At 46.3% G+C, this 15,800-nt stretch overlaps 3 protein-coding genes across 8 annotated transcripts; all 3 read left to right on the forward strand.

Moving 5' to 3' along the window:
- The first annotated feature begins 997 nt into the window (after positions 1-997).
- LOC128268462 (aldehyde dehydrogenase family 3 member B1) lies at positions 998-11,979 on the forward strand. Of its 6 annotated transcripts, none has more exons than XM_053005566.1 (10): positions 998-1,313; positions 6,395-6,435; positions 6,540-6,598; positions 7,112-7,514; positions 8,237-8,631; positions 8,701-8,898; positions 9,893-10,008; positions 11,274-11,409; positions 11,485-11,635; positions 11,753-11,979. In XM_053005566.1, exons 1-10 carry the CDS (start codon positions 998-1,000, stop codon positions 11,765-11,767), a joined length of 1,830 nt encoding a protein of 609 aa, XP_052861526.1. In that variant the 3' UTR covers positions 11,768-11,979. The 6 variants fall into 6 exon arrangements, with proteins under 6 accessions (XP_052861526.1, XP_052861527.1, XP_052861528.1 ...); XM_053005567.1 differs by lacking the exons at positions 998-1,313; positions 9,893-10,008 and adding exons at positions 2,561-2,647; positions 9,270-9,385; XM_053005568.1 differs by lacking the exons at positions 998-1,313; positions 9,893-10,008 and adding exons at positions 2,561-2,647; positions 10,394-10,509.
- Positions 11,980-13,093: 1,114 nt separating this feature from the next.
- LOC128268467 (nucleoside diphosphate kinase 6) lies at positions 13,094-13,747 on the forward strand. The gene is made up of 3 exons (XM_053005574.1): positions 13,094-13,300; positions 13,373-13,533; positions 13,611-13,747. The coding sequence occupies exons 1-3, from the start codon at positions 13,101-13,103 to the stop codon at positions 13,661-13,663; spliced, it is 414 nt and encodes a 137-aa protein (XP_052861534.1). The 5' UTR covers positions 13,094-13,100; the 3' UTR covers positions 13,664-13,747.
- Positions 13,748-13,945: 198 nt separating this feature from the next.
- On the forward strand, positions 13,946-15,713 carry LOC128268463 (NSFL1 cofactor p47). Its single transcript, XM_053005572.1, has 3 exons — positions 13,946-14,186; positions 14,250-14,395; positions 14,466-15,713. The coding sequence occupies exons 1-3, from the start codon at positions 14,085-14,087 to the stop codon at positions 15,400-15,402; spliced, it is 1,185 nt and encodes a 394-aa protein (XP_052861532.1). The 5' UTR covers positions 13,946-14,084; the 3' UTR covers positions 15,403-15,713.
- The last annotated feature ends 87 nt before the right edge of the window (positions 15,714-15,800 follow it).

Raw genomic sequence — 15,800 nt, forward strand, 5'->3', positions numbered from 1 at the left:
TGCGCTTTCGGTGGTTCTGGGATTACACGTTTCTTGTTTTTTGAGCGCCAATTGGCCAATAAGCATTTGGTGAACAGAGCGGTGTTAATTGGAATGCCCAAAATAGAATCAAGATAGTACCGAGAAAAAGTTGTTCCCCAAAACAAAGAACTCGTTAAGCGCACTTTTAGGCGTGGCGTCAGTTTTTTGTCAAGTCGGGAATTGTCGGGGTTTTTGTATAATGAGAAAACAAGATGAATTCAAGCAGTGAGCATGTGGCCGATAGAAGTAAATAATATGTTCCTTTCCATTTCGCACCTTGTGGTAAACAAATATTCAGCAAGATTCGCGTCATACACTACTTACTCGGTTTCCGTTGGCGCTAGGAGACCGTACAGGCGGTCAAGCATCAAGCGCAATACGTAGACTTTGAGTAAACATTTGGATTTTTCGATTCTTATTTCATATATTTGCGCATTATGTCAACTGTTCACAACAGAAGCATCTCATAAAACAGACAATGCTACTAAACAGATCAATACTTCCAAACGTTCCGAAGTTCTCTATGTTTATTTCGATCTATCCAGCCCTTTCCTATGGTTGTTGAATACATTTTTTATTTATACCTCTTTTAGCAGAGTCTCATTTCTTTGGATAACTGTTTCGATCATTTGGGATAAAAATGTGAAAGCTAGTATTTAACCGAGCGTGAGCCCTAGTTCTTGATACAGGAAAGGATTGGTAGCCGTGATACGGTCCAGTGAATGGTTTTGACTTTCACGAAATATGTTGTACGGATGTTGAAAAATGGAATATGTATGAACGTCTGTGACTTCTCTGTGCTGGTAAAGCATACAATTTATTTCCTACATTCCCGCAAAACATATATTATACAAAACTATATGTTTCTTAGTTAGCGAACGTTTTTAGAGTAATGTTTGTTCTATTCTCATAAATGGATTTTTCTTGTGTACTTTCTACAGTTTACTCTACATAGTTTCCGTAACCGACAAGCAGAATGAACGAACCGGATACAGCATTGAATACAACTGAAGAAACACGTCTTTTTGGAGAAATACCTCAAGCTACACCAGCCCTGCAAGGACTTACAACACATATGAAACAAGAAGTCCTTAGTGGGGTCCAGGCAACGGCGGCCTTGGCAGCGACCGGAGAGGATGGTAATCAAAGTTCCGGCGTAAGTAGTGCTATCAGCAGTATCATGAATGTGGAACTCGACGCTACCGGAATTAACGGTTCAGTGGCCGAGAGAATACTTTTGGATCAGCCAGTGGAGCAGAAACTACAGCAAGATTTAGTGATTGATATGGAAGGTACGTTCCCATTGTCTATTTTCATTGTATATTTTTAACAATAATGTTATCGGATCGGATCTGAATCGGTCTTTACAATCGTCGTTCGAAATTTATCACAAAAATAATGAACCTTTTGTGTACTTTATTCGATTTGCCATTTTTGAATGTTGCCTTGCATTGTTATTAATTAATTTCGTAACTACTTACACCTTTCCTCAATATGGAATGGATCCTCTTTCTGTAATTTAATTATTATTACTAGCTAACAAATGAATTTAAAATTATTAAGATATGTCGTTTTCATCACCGCCCGGTTCTGTAAACTTATCCAGCAGCCTCTTCAGAGCTTTCAAACGTCGTTCCACCGTGGCTCGAAGCGTGTTCCATTGAAGCGTTTTGGATGGAAAGCTCACAAACTTGCAGTGCGTCTTGCATAACGCCACAGCTTTCGACCACGAATATTTGAATCGATAAAAACGTGTGCGTACTGCCGAACCGTTTGAAAGGGAAACGGATTTTGGAGCCGAAAAACATTGTTTTGAATGTAATCGAACGTAGCATCGTTGTTCTTTGAAACATCACAAAATTACAACGAAAAGTGTGAATGTTAATGATAAGCCAATGACATACAATCTCTCGTATTCGCGCACGCTTCCAAGTGATGAAATTATGATCGCAAAACCGATCGTTGGACTCACGGGCTGCATATCCGTAATCTCGACGCCAACTCGAAACTTTTTCGGTACAGTAGTAATTAGCACTCGTCGTAATAATGCATGGACACCAACACCACTTCGAGGTGTCTCGGAAACCGTCACCGGCCGCAATTACTGCGGTTGCTTTCTCCTTGCCGCCAGATCGCGAGTTCGCACATTGCGCCTGGCTCGAAGATCCACTCGCCCTCGTCAAGTAGTACTTCTCGTCTGGCGTCACCGGCGGCACATTTGGCGCTGGTTTGGAACCGATGAGCCCGAAAGTGAACGCGCAAACTCCCGCGCCGCGCTCCATGCATAATATAGACCCCTTTCTTCGCTCGCTCTGTCCCTTTCGCTCCCGTGAAGATGGGGTCCGCATTCGCGTCGGTTGTGTGGCGGCGCGGCGCGGGCACACATATTCACTCGCTGCACGACAATCTGCGCCGCGGCACTGTGTGTAGGGGCGTTTAAGTACACTTGCGCGAGTAGCGAGTGCGTTGATGATGATGTTGATGGTAGTGGAGCTCATTGCGCTGGTTGCGTGGCCACGGGCCCGCCATTCGTGTTCCGTGCGTTCGCCGTGATAGAAGCAGAAGTGTGTCCGCTGGCTCGTTCGCCATTCGCACAAAGTTTTCTGGTGTGTTGTAATTATTGCAGGTTGGTTACCAGTGTGTCATTTTCTTTCTTCGCCCGCTTCCACCCCCCCGGGGACATTATTCGGTCATGTTTGTTTATTTGCCTACCGCGCCGCCACCGTGGTCATCGGTTGTGTTGCGCTACGCGGGGTTGCGGTTTGTTTGCGTTGTAGTTGTTTGCGTGTGTCAAAAATGTGTCCGTGGGGCCCATCGGAAGCCGGAGCACCGTTTTGTCATCGCTCCCGTCAGCAAGTGTCTTCGTGGACACGCATGCAGACAATCGATCCATCGTAGCCTGAAAAGTGCAACATAAAGTCGTGCGGTGCTTGAAAGTATACTGTCAGAAGTGTGTTCCTCCAAACCGAATTTAACAACGAATACTTTACGTGAAGCTTCGCGAGGTTCAGTGTGACAACGCGACACACGTGTGCTTTTCGAAAACATCGCAAAGAAGCGATTCATAAACTTTAGACCGAATGGAAAGGAAAAGTGTTCTTCGGCTGCGCCATTCGAGGGCTTGTGGCTCTCTTGTGGGTCCGCGGGGATTGAGTAACCTTCGTGTAGCTTTGGCCGGTACCAACCACGCCGTGCGGCCGCGCCGCGCACTTGCTCTCGCTCACACCGCTCATTGCGCGCACTTACACCTCTTCGAGTGGAAAGCAAAACCAGCCCCAGGGCGCAAACGCTGGTGGGAGAAGGAATCGATGCTGGCCGCAATTACCTCACATCGAAGGACACGCGAATGCTTCAGTGCGCTGCCCCTGATTGTGGCCACAAATCGTAGCGCAGAAAGTAAACACAGTCCCTTCGACCGTGGGATACGGATCCGCGGTCGGCTCAACATAACGTCGAACAACGGATTCCAAAATGGGGAAAAGCAGTCGCGTGAAGTTGGACCACTGTTCTTTACAGGAAGAAAGCATCGGTACTACGGGACTCAGTCTGTCAGTAAAAGCGGCAGTATCTTATCTCGAGAGCAAGGCTATCAGTGAACCCGGGAACTTGTCCGTCCTCCCCGCGAACACCCAAGGAAAGGCGGACGATTTTTCTCGAACTGTTGATAAGAGTTTTTTCTTGTGTTTCCGAGGTTTTAAGCCGTAGCTGATAAACCGCTCCAATCAGTCGGACTTAACCTATGGACTCGTGACCCGCGGTATTAAAACCTGTCCAATCATGGTGGCAATGCCGTTTCGGCGTCGAGGGGATTAATTACCCACAAACACTACTGCACCGGTGACTTTTAGAGGGTAATGCTTGTAATTTCGGGCCTCGGCCTTGGGTTTGCGCAACACCGGTGTGTCTATTACACCATCCGGACCGAAACAACGTTTGAACACGTCCGCATTAATGTGCTGCAGGACCAGTGGTGATCTGTATGGAATGTTTCGTGTTTCGTTTGTCTCTTGCTGATTGTCCGTCCCGACGCAGCGGTCCAAAAAGAGGAAGCCAAATTTTGCATGCTCATAAATTCCCTACACACCAGACATCCAGGACGCTTTGCGTACACGAGTTTTTGTTTTTGGGCGGTGGCCAAGTGGGGTGTATGCAAAATTATTCAAGTAGCCGCGTGCCGCCAGCGAGTTTGAGCATATGCGCGCAGCTCTAAAGTGTTAGGCTTCAAAGTCCATCTGTCCATTTGTGTCGCAATACGGTGGCACAGGCCAGGAGGTGGCAATGCTAAAGAAGCTTGAATCACACATTGACTCAAATTGTAGCGTGTCCGGTATTTCTTTTCGGCTTAAGCTTGCACGGTGTCCGAATGAGTGTGATCCTTTGCATCATGCAAAGGAAGTAACATTTGACTCTTTCGACCCTTTCCGTTCAATTGTGATTCTTTCCCTGACCCTGAATTGCCACTCAAGTGACTTTGCGTTTTGCTTGACCCCGTGACTGCTACTTGGATGGTTATTCTTCCCTTTTTAAGCCAATCCTCGTTTGGGAATCGCTTACTGTTTAACGTAAATGCATCGGTTTGAACGATGTCACCAGCAATTGATGCATGACGAATGCACTAATTGGAGGAAAAAGATAAATTTTATTTATTTGCGAGCGACGCATAAATTAGCAAATAGAAGGTTAATGAGGACTCCACTTTTGTGCACGTGGATAGTGTTGGCGCAATTTGAATGTTTTCCGCATATTCCGACGGAAACGATTTAAGAGCCGTTTACGAACCAATCAGTTTCGTTTTTGTAAATATCCAGCAACCCAATTTATCGTGATTAATTGGAGGTCCTTTTATAAATAGGGATTGATAAAAATTCAAACAGTTTTTTTTTGGGCAAAGGCCACTGCATATGGTTCCACGTCTTAATTCTGTGTTCGTATTCCGAAAAGAATTCGACATTTTCGGCCACACTTCTTCCGTCCGTCCGACGTTCCGTACCACAAAAACCTAATTGACCGAAGGGGTACCGGAGCTGGGCATTTTTTTACATAACACGCGTCTCCAGTTCTCTCCAGTCACCGCTCGTCGTCCGGGTGCCTCTGCCTGGTCAATTGCCGTTCGGCATCGCATCGGCTACGAGTCCGACTCCGCCACAATCTCCGTGCTTTGTGGCTAATTGCACTTGATGATGGTACACCAGCAATCCCGCCGCCGCGTATGGTGGGTCCCGGCTTCGGTTGCGGCCGCGTTGGGGTTTCGTGAATCGCGTTACTCAACTCCCCGTCGATTAACGCACGCACGTTGCTCGTGTGCGCGGCCGTCGGGGGTACTTAGCGTTCGCTCCGTCAGCGTGTGTGTTAGTTGTGCTTTACTCGTCGCTGTGTTTCGTCGCAAGTTACCGCCGTGGGGTTTGTTAGAATTTCTTTTCAAACCACTCCCAACGGTGAGTGTGAAAATTGTGAACCGCGTTACGACTTTACTACTTTGGCTACTACTACTTACTTTGACACTTCAGACGTTAGCAACCAGCGGATGCGTTACGGATTCGGTCACATCAAAGTAGTGCATTAATCTGGGGCGTTCCATTGTAGTGTCCTGTGGGCGCAGTTTGGCGCAGAAGCGATAAGAACTTCGGTGTCTGTGTGTGCGTGCATCTAGCGTAGTGACGATTGGCGGCTGATTTTGACATTTCCTGCAAAACAAAACCCGGCGCCTCCTGAAAGTGAAAACAGTGCGCGTTTGTTTACGGTGCGTTTTCGGGAGCGAACGTTCTTAGCCTGCTGCTTGAGAGGTTTTGCTTTGTGACGGTACTTACTCCAATTATTCGCCCGAACGGTGGTTGTGTGCTGCGTGGTTGAGAAATTGCATATTAAAGAAAAGTAGCCGTTCGATTAGGTCAGCAATCTTTTAGAGGGACACCGTGAGAGGTTCACGGTGATGCATTAGCGTGATGTGCTTTCATACCCGCTTACACAGGCTGCCTACCAGGCACGTGCTAATTACTACAACAGGTTTAGGTGGCCGCTGTGTTAAAAACCCAAATTTGGGAAATGTAAAACAGCAGGCCATCTATGATGGCGGGGAACAACAAACACTTTGTTCGCCATCGCGGTTTACAACTATTCGCGTATTTTCAAAACGGGGCAAACAACTGTCTCCAATCGTAATGACTACGTTGTGTAAGGCCTGTTAATGCATCCATTTATTTTCTACCGCACGTCGGCATTGTTTCGGCGCTGTGTGGGACCCCGAGCACATGTCCTCCTGCAATCGATTGGCCTCGTTTTCGTTTTGATGATGATGATGATGTTACTTTAATGCCATTGCCCGATTGATCCCGATTGCTGTTAGATATATTAATTGCACACCACCATTTTGCAGGTTCACCCGTGCCAAGCTACACGAAAATGAGTTTCCCAGAGGTACGTACGAACGATCGCACCGCGAACGATGTATTCTCATGTCGTTTCGGCGCTATGCTTCAGCTTCCCGGGTGCTCACATGTGTTCGTTATTGACTTCCGCAGATTGTACAGCAGCTTCGAGCCTCATTCAACAGTGGCAAAACGAGGAATGTTGAGTACAGGTAAGTGCGAGGCTATGACGGGGCAATATTAGAAAAAAAAGCTTTGTCCTACATACCGTCTTTGTTTGAGAGGTGATGCTTCCTATGGGGCGGACATTAGTGTCGAAGCTAAGGTTGAAAGATCTTCTTGATATTATGACGGCTGCGTTTTGGCTCAAAAGCAACAAACACTGTGTTGTACTTTGGCCACAATTTTAATGCCTAATGCCTACCAGGTCGGGTCAATGATGTGCCGTGACTTGCACGTGTTTAATTCATTCCTGTACTTGCGCTTGGATTCGTTTAGTTTTTTTACTGTACATTATACGACTTGTAATGCATCAATTAGAGGTTATGAAAATAATAGTTAACTTCGCGCGAAGAAGCATACCATTTGTTCCCAAAATTGTTGTTGATTTGTTATTTGTAGATTCGTAAAGATTTTTTGATAAACTGCCACTCGAAAGGTTACACACCGCCATAATAAAAGGCATGCAATTACTGCAATTATTTGCATTTCTTATTTCCTGTTAGACTGAAGCAACTGAATGCACTTCTTCGGTGCTACGAAGAAAATGCTGCCGAAATGGCGAACGTGCTGGCCGCGGATCTGCGCAAGCACAAGCAGGAGGCTTACCTGCTGGAGATCGACTTCATTCTGAACGATCTTCGCAACACGCTGTTCAATCTACGCGAGTGGGTGAAACCGGAAAAACCTGATAAGAGCCTGGTGAACGTCATGGACGGCGTGTACATTTACAAGGATCCGTACGGCGTAGTGCTGGTAATCGGTGCCTGGAACTATCCGCTGCAGTTGACGCTGGTCCCAGTTGCCGCGGCCATTGCAGCCGGCAACTGTGTCGTAATCAAACCGAGCGAAGTGGCACCGGCTTCGGCCAAATTTATCGCCGACATGCTGCCCAAGTACCTGGATGCGGTAAGTTTCCGTTTCGAATTTAGCTACTCTGATGAAATTGGCCCATCTTCAATACTATTATTTATCCAATTAAGTTCGGCTTGATTTAAATTGCCACAAGCTTTTTGTACGATTGTTTCACACCATATTCAGATTTACTTCTTCAACTTTCGATTGCAAACGACTTTCAAAAGCTTGAAATTACAGCGATATCGAAAGAGCTCCTGCGGCACGGCTGAGCGAGTCAAGAACAGAATGGGCCTTTCAAAATTTGTTTCTTCGAGTGCAAGGTCATTTATTGTTTTTGTTCATGTTCTCTTCAGTACTTCCCTTTTCAAGGCTTTACGCAAAGTATCTCGGCGTAACGATTTTGCAGAAGGCTCACGCATGACTAGAATGACGCATATTGTGCAACAACTGCACTGTAGAACACTTTCTCGTACCAAAAAGGCTAGACGGAAGGCTCTGCACTCAACTGCACGGTTTAATTACGAAACTGCTTACGTCACAGAGCGACTCTCGGTGCACTTACATTAACCGCTGCACCAACAAAGGAATGCAGATTAAAAAAACTTGTTACGCAGTGCGGCAATACCTTATTAACGACCTTTTAAGTAGATCTGTTTCGACTTGAAACACGTCATGGCCATATATTGGCCAACTGCACGGCATTCCCATGTGTGATTACAGTCGCTCAAATGATTTGGGGAATTTCTTTGCTCTCGTGTCCCTGCTCTGTTTAGGATTGCTACCGGGTGGTGACGGGTGGCCCAAAGGAAACCAGCGAGCTGTTGAAGGAAAAGTTCGATTACGTGTTCTACACCGGTTCGGGACGGGTGGGCCAGATCGTACACGAAGCATGCAGCCGTCATCTGACGCCCTGCACGCTCGAGCTGGGCGGTAAAAGCCCTTGCTATCTGGACGGTACTGCCAACATCGCCATCGCTACGCGGCGCATTCTGTGGGGCAAGTTTATCAATGCGGGCCAGACGTGCATCGCGCCCGATTACGTGCTGTGCAGCAAACAGGTCCAGAAGCAGTTCCTGGAGGAGGCACGCAAGGTACTGAAGGAGTGGTACGGTGCCAACCCGAAGGATAGTCCCGATCTGTGTCGCATCATCAACCAGAACCATTTCCAGTGAGTCCGTCAGATACCCCCGAGGGAAGGATACCACGTTGCACTGATATGTTTTGCTTCGATTTACAGGCGGCTGTCGACTCTGCTGAAGGGTGCCAATGCGGCGATCGGTGGAGAGACCGATCTACAGGATCGTTACATTTCGCCCACGATCCTCGTGGACGTCAAGTCGACCGATCCGGTGATGCAGGACGAAATTTTTGGCCCCATCCTACCGATTCTGAATGTAGACAATGCGTACGATGCCATCAAGTTCATCAACTCCAGGTACTGATGGTCGTGGCCAGCATCATCGCGGATCATTGCTTGTGACGCTTTTTTTGGTCACCTCTCAGCGATTGTCCGTTTCGTCAAGTTTCATTTGTTATCTGTTTTTCTATTTTCTTATCCGCCTCGTGTTCGTGCGATCTTCGTTCGGTTGACCTCACTGTCCCCCGCCATGATCATCAACCTGCCACCACTGCGCCGTGTGACCCTTGGTGGAACACGGAATGCTTGTCATTTGATTTATTGCAACCCGTTTCGTGTCCCATCCTCGTGTGGGGGTCAATCATCATCATCGCCCTCATCGTCGTCGTCGTCGTTCGTTTTCCCTCCTGACATCAAACCCCGCGCGCGTCCGTATCGACGCGCAACAGAGCACCACCCCTTGTCATGTACATCTTCACACTAGACACCAAAATTCAAGAGCTTTTCACAAATGGCACGCGGTCGGGCAGCATGTGCCTGAACGATACGATTATGCAGTACGCCGGTAAGGAGCAATTGCATTTTCGAAAGCAACATTCCAACAAAGTGTCTCGCAGGCCAGTATAGTCGGCCCGGACACAGTAACACGTGCCACACAAATTTGGTGCTGGGGTTATTGAGTATTGAGTATTGATAAACATAGAAGTTGAAACCCATTTTTGGTAAAGATCGCCATGCTGATTGTCGATTAGCTACTAAAAGCCTTTTCGTATCTTAAACTCGCTTGAACTACAATTGGCTTAGACACTTTTCGCATTCCACGGTGGTAATGGGACGTAGAAAGCGGTAGCCTTCATTTCGTGGTGGTGGTGTTTGACCTTCCTTGCTACATTCCGACGGGTTGAGATGGTATTTTGCTGTTTTGTGTTTTGCTCACGTATTAATCGTATTCTTTATTCTAGGTACTTGCTTGGTAGATTGTAAATGTTTACTTGCCTCCTTGAACCCTTCTCATACACTGTTTTCTACAGGTGTTGGTAATCTGTGATACTCTTGCTCTTTCCTATGCTAGTGCTAAGCCCCTCTGCCTGTACATCTTCAGCGAGAAGAAAGCGGATAGACGTACGATTATCGAAAACACCAGCAGCGGAGGTGTTTGCGTTAACGATACATTAATGCACTGTGCAGGTTAGCTAGCGATAGTTTGAACGTTTGCGGTCGACATGTAATATACAGCACGTTTTTTTGCATCCAGTACGTTGAAAGTTTTCCTAAAACAAAATCCCGAATCGCGCTCGAATTGGTGATTCCGAAGCCACCATTTGTCACTAATGCTTGATTAGATTCCACAGACTCCGGTTTTCGAGGTATCGTCGTGTGTTTTTCGTACATTTTTCACATCAGCCTTTGCGCATTATTAGTTACGATAGTATGTTTTCTGTTCCATTCATTCCATTGCAAACAGCTCCTGTGTGGCGCTTGATAATGCGTTTGATTTGAATACGTCCCCATTGATCTTAACGTCGATCGATGTAATTTTGGGCGCTTTCCTTTAAACCTTTCTTTCCTTCAGGGACAAACCATTATGTCTTTATATGTTCACCGAAAGCATCTCGGACCGGGATGCCATCATTACGAATACTTCGAGCGGAGGCATTTGTGTGAATGATGCGCTGACTCATTTTGCAGGTTAGCAAACAATACAGCTGCCAACAAAAATGCGTAACGTAACTATAGGTTGCCACCGGAGAGTTGATATTTATTGGAAAACATTTTAAAGCCGGTTCAAAAGGACTTTTGCTTGAAATCGCTTCACCTTGTGTTGTGTGCTTTCGTTTTTGCCCTGGCATAAAATGTGTGACGTTCTTGTTGGATCATCAAACGTGTGCCATTCCCGTTGGTTTCTAGAATCCCACGCAGAATGCGGCTTTAATTATTCACACGTCTTCGCTTTTTTGCCCTACAGAGACAAACCGCTGACCCTTTACATCTTCAGCGAGAACGAAACGGATCGTTGTTGCATCATTGAAAGCACTTCCTGTGGTGGCATTTGTGTTAACGATACGATGGCTCACGTGGGAGGTACTCTAACGTACAATAATGTTGATGAAGAGAAGAACTTAAAGTCGTTATTTTTTCTATTAGTTTTATGATCAAGAACACTTAACAGAATGCATTACTGAATGGAACAGGAATTGCCCGTTGCAAAGGCAGTAAAGCGCAAAGCTATTTGGCGCTTCCTTATTGTAGTTTTCTGTAAAACTTTCAGCGTACAACATATTTACCTTGTTCTGCACTAACTATATTGTAGGTTAAAATTTAAATGCTTCGTACAACTACAATTGGCAGTCAACAATTAACACAGAAATAACATTAATACAAATACTTATCTGCCAATGAGGCGCAGAGGTCGATTTGGGCTAGAATAAGATTAATTCCATTTCGTTTTTCAGTTGAAACTTTGCCGTTTGGCGGTGTCGGCCCAAGTGGTATGGGATCGTACCATGGTAAGTACTCATTCGACACGTTCGTCCACAAGAAGTCCTGCCTGACGAAAGACTTCAATCCGATCGGCGAGAAGCTGGCTGCGTGAGTATCGTTGTGTAGTTGGTTTGTTTTTTGATTAAGTTTCCTGTAATCTCTTTTCCGCATTCCTTCCCACAGCTCCCGATACCCACCGTACTCGGAGAGTAAACTGTCCTTCCTGAGCACCTTGCTGAAGAAGCGTCAAGGAATTAACACCAAATTTTTGCCATACCTACTGATGTTCGGCGTTGGTGTAGCATCGACACTTTTGATGACTACCATCCTTAAGGTAAATTGTGTGAACCACCACCGTCGATAGCCACTATGACGCTACTACTCTCGCTACAATGTTGCCGTTAAGAATGTTATTGAACGGGTTTTCCTCGCATGCAATCCTTTATTTCAGAGACGTTCGCTTTAAATCAGCATTAGGGTTCCAGAAGGCGTTGAAAAAGAAGGTTTATATTGTCCCTGGTTCTCTTCAAGTTCAGTACCAGGTCTTGTATTCATGTTCACAGGAAATGAAATGAAAATACGCGAGTATTGGCATTGGAAAGTATTAGGATACACGAAATGGTCAAAAGGTTTTGTTACGCTAACCATGTGGTAATAACTGTTCAATTACGAAATAAATAATGCATTTTTCTATCTTATTTCATTCCTCGTTGGGCTCCATTATACTCGGGATGTGTTTTACAATTGGGAACGTTTCTCCGCCACTACTCTGAAGTACGATTAGCTATCAAGTTCTAGGTTCTCCCAAGTCCACGCCTAAATCCTCACCGAAAAACGATACAAACTTCGAAATTTTGTTGGAAATCTTAAGCAAAACAAAATTAGTCATCATAAAGGGGCTGTCTTAAGTTGTCTTAAGTAAAAAAAAATTAGTCTTTCTCTTAAACGGGTAATTTCCTACCGACAAGCTCGTGTACGCCAATGGCTATCGATTTCAAGATATTCGCACCGAAACGTACCATTGACAAGCAAATAATATTATCCCTTTTCTGCTTCCAGGACGACGATTAATCGAACTATAGCTGACCATTGTTGGATTATTGTAATTTCACCGAGCGTACTATTTCATCGAAAGATTTCCACAGCAATAGCAGAACGGGAGCTACTTCAAACGGACACTGGGAGCACGATAAAGTTTTCATGTGTTTTGTATCATTGTGATGCTGATTTTTCCTGCACCTCCAGCCGGTATCTGGGATTGGTGAGATGGGGAAGCATGCGATGCGGGACGATAAGAAGCGCGATTGTACACAGTTTGGGATTAAGCGCAAGTGATAACGACATTTTACAGAAACGTTAGATCGCTGACAAGCTTAGGGTTTAAGTTTTAAAACAGTCAAGGTAGGCGTAATAAACGTAAATTACTGGGACTAGTGCATTTGCGCTACACACTTTTGGGTACAAGCAATAAATGTTTGGGAATTTTTTAAGCGAATCTGCTGTGTTGTGTTTTAAATGGATACGAGTTTCATTATCTTTTGGAGGTAGAGACATAGCAAAAGCATGCACTCAAAACTGGACTATAATGGACCCATAAGGATGTACTTTATTAACGTAAAGGTAAATAGTAATTTAATTTTCGTCAGTCTTTGCACTTGAAATGTGTTTCATGAAACATTTCACTGAATGACTTAACGCAAATGACAGCCGCGCGACCTAAATGTCATCACAATGTGTTGATGTGCTCATGTTTACGGCCTAGTTGAATATACTAAAAACAAAACATAGTGCCGGCCGCAATGGTAACACTAGCCATTTTTAAACCACATTGCCTCAAAAATCCTGTTGCCTACAGAACGATACAGCAGACCATAGCGGACAATGGGTTGGAAATTATCGCCAGAAAGCGGATGAAATTGTCTCAGGCCGAGGCGGAACAGTTTTACGGCGAGCACCGAAACAAATTTTTCTTTCGCCGTCTCGTGTCGCTAATGACTAGGTTTGTGGTTTGCTTTTTTTTGGAAAAGCATGAATGAAACTAATCTCGAAGATTACGCATCGTCATTCGCAGTGGGCCACTAGAAGTTGTGCTACTATCTGGCGATAATGCTATTCAGCGCTGGAGAGATCTGATGGGACCTACGAAGGTACTTAAAGCGGTTTACACACATCCGGACTGCATCAGGAGCATGTTCGGCATTACCGATACGAGGAATGCCACTCACGGATCTGGTACGGGAAACGCAATCAGATGCACATACAGATTAACACTTTAGTGGAGGATTAACTCTTTTTCTTTTTTTTCATAGATTCCGTAAACTCGGTTGCAGCGGAGCGACAATTTTTCTTTGGCCGATCGTGAACTGCAGCACGTTCTGTTGTTGTTTATAGTTCTGCTGTAGCTATTCAAATGTATATAAGTTGAATGATTTTTTGTTAAATATAAATTTCCTATGACCTTAAAATCGCGGAGAATGGCATTACCAGATTTACCAACAAAAACAAACCGTTGAATCGTTATTGCTTGAGATTGGGGTACGTTCGCATAGTGCCCGTCATCACGACGTTCAATGACAATTCAATTTTGCTGCAGCTGCTGTCAAACAACGTACCCATCGCAATTCTGAACTCCCGACAACGATAAACGAAAAGCAGCAGCGCAAAGTTTTCATCGCTTCGGTGCTACGATATTGTTCCTTAATTGCTTGTTTCGATACCGAGCGTGCTCGCGAAAGGTTTCCGCCGTTGTTTGTTACCAACACATACCGACGAAAGCGGCCAACATGTCCAGCAACAGTGATCAGCTAAAGCAATTCTCACAGATCACCGGTGCATCGGAGGAGAGGGCTAAGTTCTTTTTAGACGCCGCCAACGGTGAACTGGAGGTAAGGGGGCAGAGCACGCAAGCGACAGCGAACGGGTGATTCAATGTTGGGCTCTGTTTCCAGACGGCGCTATCTAACTTCTACGAAGGCGAAAACGAGGAGGCGGACGTTTCGGACGAAGAAAATCCGCCAGCCGATCCGGGCACGATTCTATTTTCACAATCAGAATCGAAGGCAAAGGCTAAGAAGGCACCAAAGTCACAATCGAAGTAGGTTATCTTTAATTTTTGTGCTCGTTCGTGACATGAATAATCCATATGATGGTTCCACTTTGTTCAGTATTGCCACGCTTCGAACGCTAAACTCCTCGTCGTCCGAAGATGAGGAAGAACAGGGCCAAGCGTTCTACGCCGGCGGTTCGGAGCGTTCCGGTCAGCAAGTGCTTGGACCGCCAAGAAAAAATCCGATCAAGGATTACGTGTCCGAGATTTTCCGCTCCGCCCAGCAAGGCAACCTGGAGACGATGGACGTGTCGGAAGAAAGCGGAAGCTCTAGCTCGTCGCTGTACGGTGGCACCGGGTACCGACTCGGGCAGACGGAAGACGACCACCAGGAGGTACCGTCACGCGGTGGCCGTTCCGGAGGATCCCGGTCGGATCGGGTTTCGCACGAGATCGTCACGCTTACGCTCTGGCGCCAAGGTTTCGTCATCAACGATGGTGAGCTGCGGCGTTACGAGGATCCGGCCAACAAGGAGTTCTTCGAGTCGATCACGCGCGGAGAAATTCCGGAGGAGCTGCGCTCCAAGGGTCCTACGATGATTCGCGTTGATCTGAAGGACAACCGGCACGAGGAATACGTAAAGCGCAGTGCGCCATTCAGAGCGTTCGGTGGCAGTGGCCAAACGCTGGGCAGCCCCGTTCCTCCGATGGCCTCGGCCAGTAGCAGTAGCGGCAGTGGAAGCACTGCTGTGACAACCGGTGGCAACAATGAGGATAATGAAAAACGTGCCTCGGAGGAGCTGGCACTCGACAGTAGCCAGCCGACGACGGCAATACAGATTCGTTTGGCCGACGGAAGCCGCCTGTCGGCGCGTTTCAATCAAACGCACACGGTCGATGATGTCCGGCGGTATATCTCAAGCGCCCGACCGCAGTACGCAAGTCAGGACTTCGTTTTATTGACCACATTTCCGAGCAAGGAGCTGACGGAGGGCGCGCAAACGTTAAAGGACGCGGGCCTGCTCAACGCCGCCATCATGCAGCGGCTGAAGTAGAGCAGGGCGGGCGGCGACCCTAGTGATTGCTACATCCCGATGTATAATGTTAGTTCATAATCCATTTTCGGCAAAACAAAAACAGAAACTTTAGGTAAGGACCTAAGCGAGCTCCAGTCGGAAGCCATTCTTCATTCCGTCACATAGCGCCACCGCAGCGTAATCGAAAGCGGTCGTCACCGATTGCTACGGGCGAAGAGTTTCCATGGTTACGGGAAAAATAAGCGTCGGAAGCATGTTTGAGGAACAATTGTGATAAACTCTGAAGGACACGTTGTCGGTGGCGCTGCTTCTCGAAATACACGAATGGTGGTCACATTGGGATGAAGCGGGAATTTTCGATTTTTACTCCATTTCGGTGTTCGCTTTAATACCCAATTACTAGCAAATCAGTCGAA

The sequence above is a fragment of the Anopheles cruzii genome, chromosome 2, assembly GCF_943734635.1.
Source record: "Anopheles cruzii chromosome 2, idAnoCruzAS_RS32_06, whole genome shotgun sequence".
Lineage (NCBI taxonomy): Eukaryota > Metazoa > Arthropoda > Insecta > Diptera > Culicidae > Anopheles > Anopheles cruzii.

Bases quoted from the DNA above. Each gene is read 5' to 3' on its own strand.
- LOC128268467 (XM_053005574.1), top strand. From the start codon at position 13,101: ATGGTAACACTAGCCATTTTTAAACCACATTGCCTCAAAAATCCTGTT. The intron at 13,301-13,372 runs GTTTGTGGTTTG...CGTCATTCGCAG, and splicing joins CTCGTGTCGCTAATGACTAG to TGGGCCACTAGAAGTTGTGC. The intron at 13,534-13,610 runs GTACGGGAAACG...TTTTTTTCATAG, and splicing joins GAATGCCACTCACGGATCTG to ATTCCGTAAACTCGGTTGCA.
- LOC128268462 (XM_053005566.1), top strand. From the start codon at position 998: ATGAACGAACCGGATACAGCATTGAATACAACTGAAGAAACACGTCTT. The intron at 8,899-9,892 runs GTACTGATGGTC...TTCCTATGCTAG, and splicing joins ATCAAGTTCATCAACTCCAG to TGCTAAGCCCCTCTGCCTGT. The intron at 10,009-11,273 runs GTTAGCTAGCGA...TTCGTTTTTCAG, and splicing joins TACATTAATGCACTGTGCAG to TTGAAACTTTGCCGTTTGGC.
- LOC128268463 (XM_053005572.1), top strand. From the start codon at position 14,085: ATGTCCAGCAACAGTGATCAGCTAAAGCAATTCTCACAGATCACCGGT. The intron at 14,187-14,249 runs GTAAGGGGGCAG...CTCTGTTTCCAG, and splicing joins CCGCCAACGGTGAACTGGAG to ACGGCGCTATCTAACTTCTA. The intron at 14,396-14,465 runs GTAGGTTATCTT...CACTTTGTTCAG, and splicing joins GCACCAAAGTCACAATCGAA to TATTGCCACGCTTCGAACGC.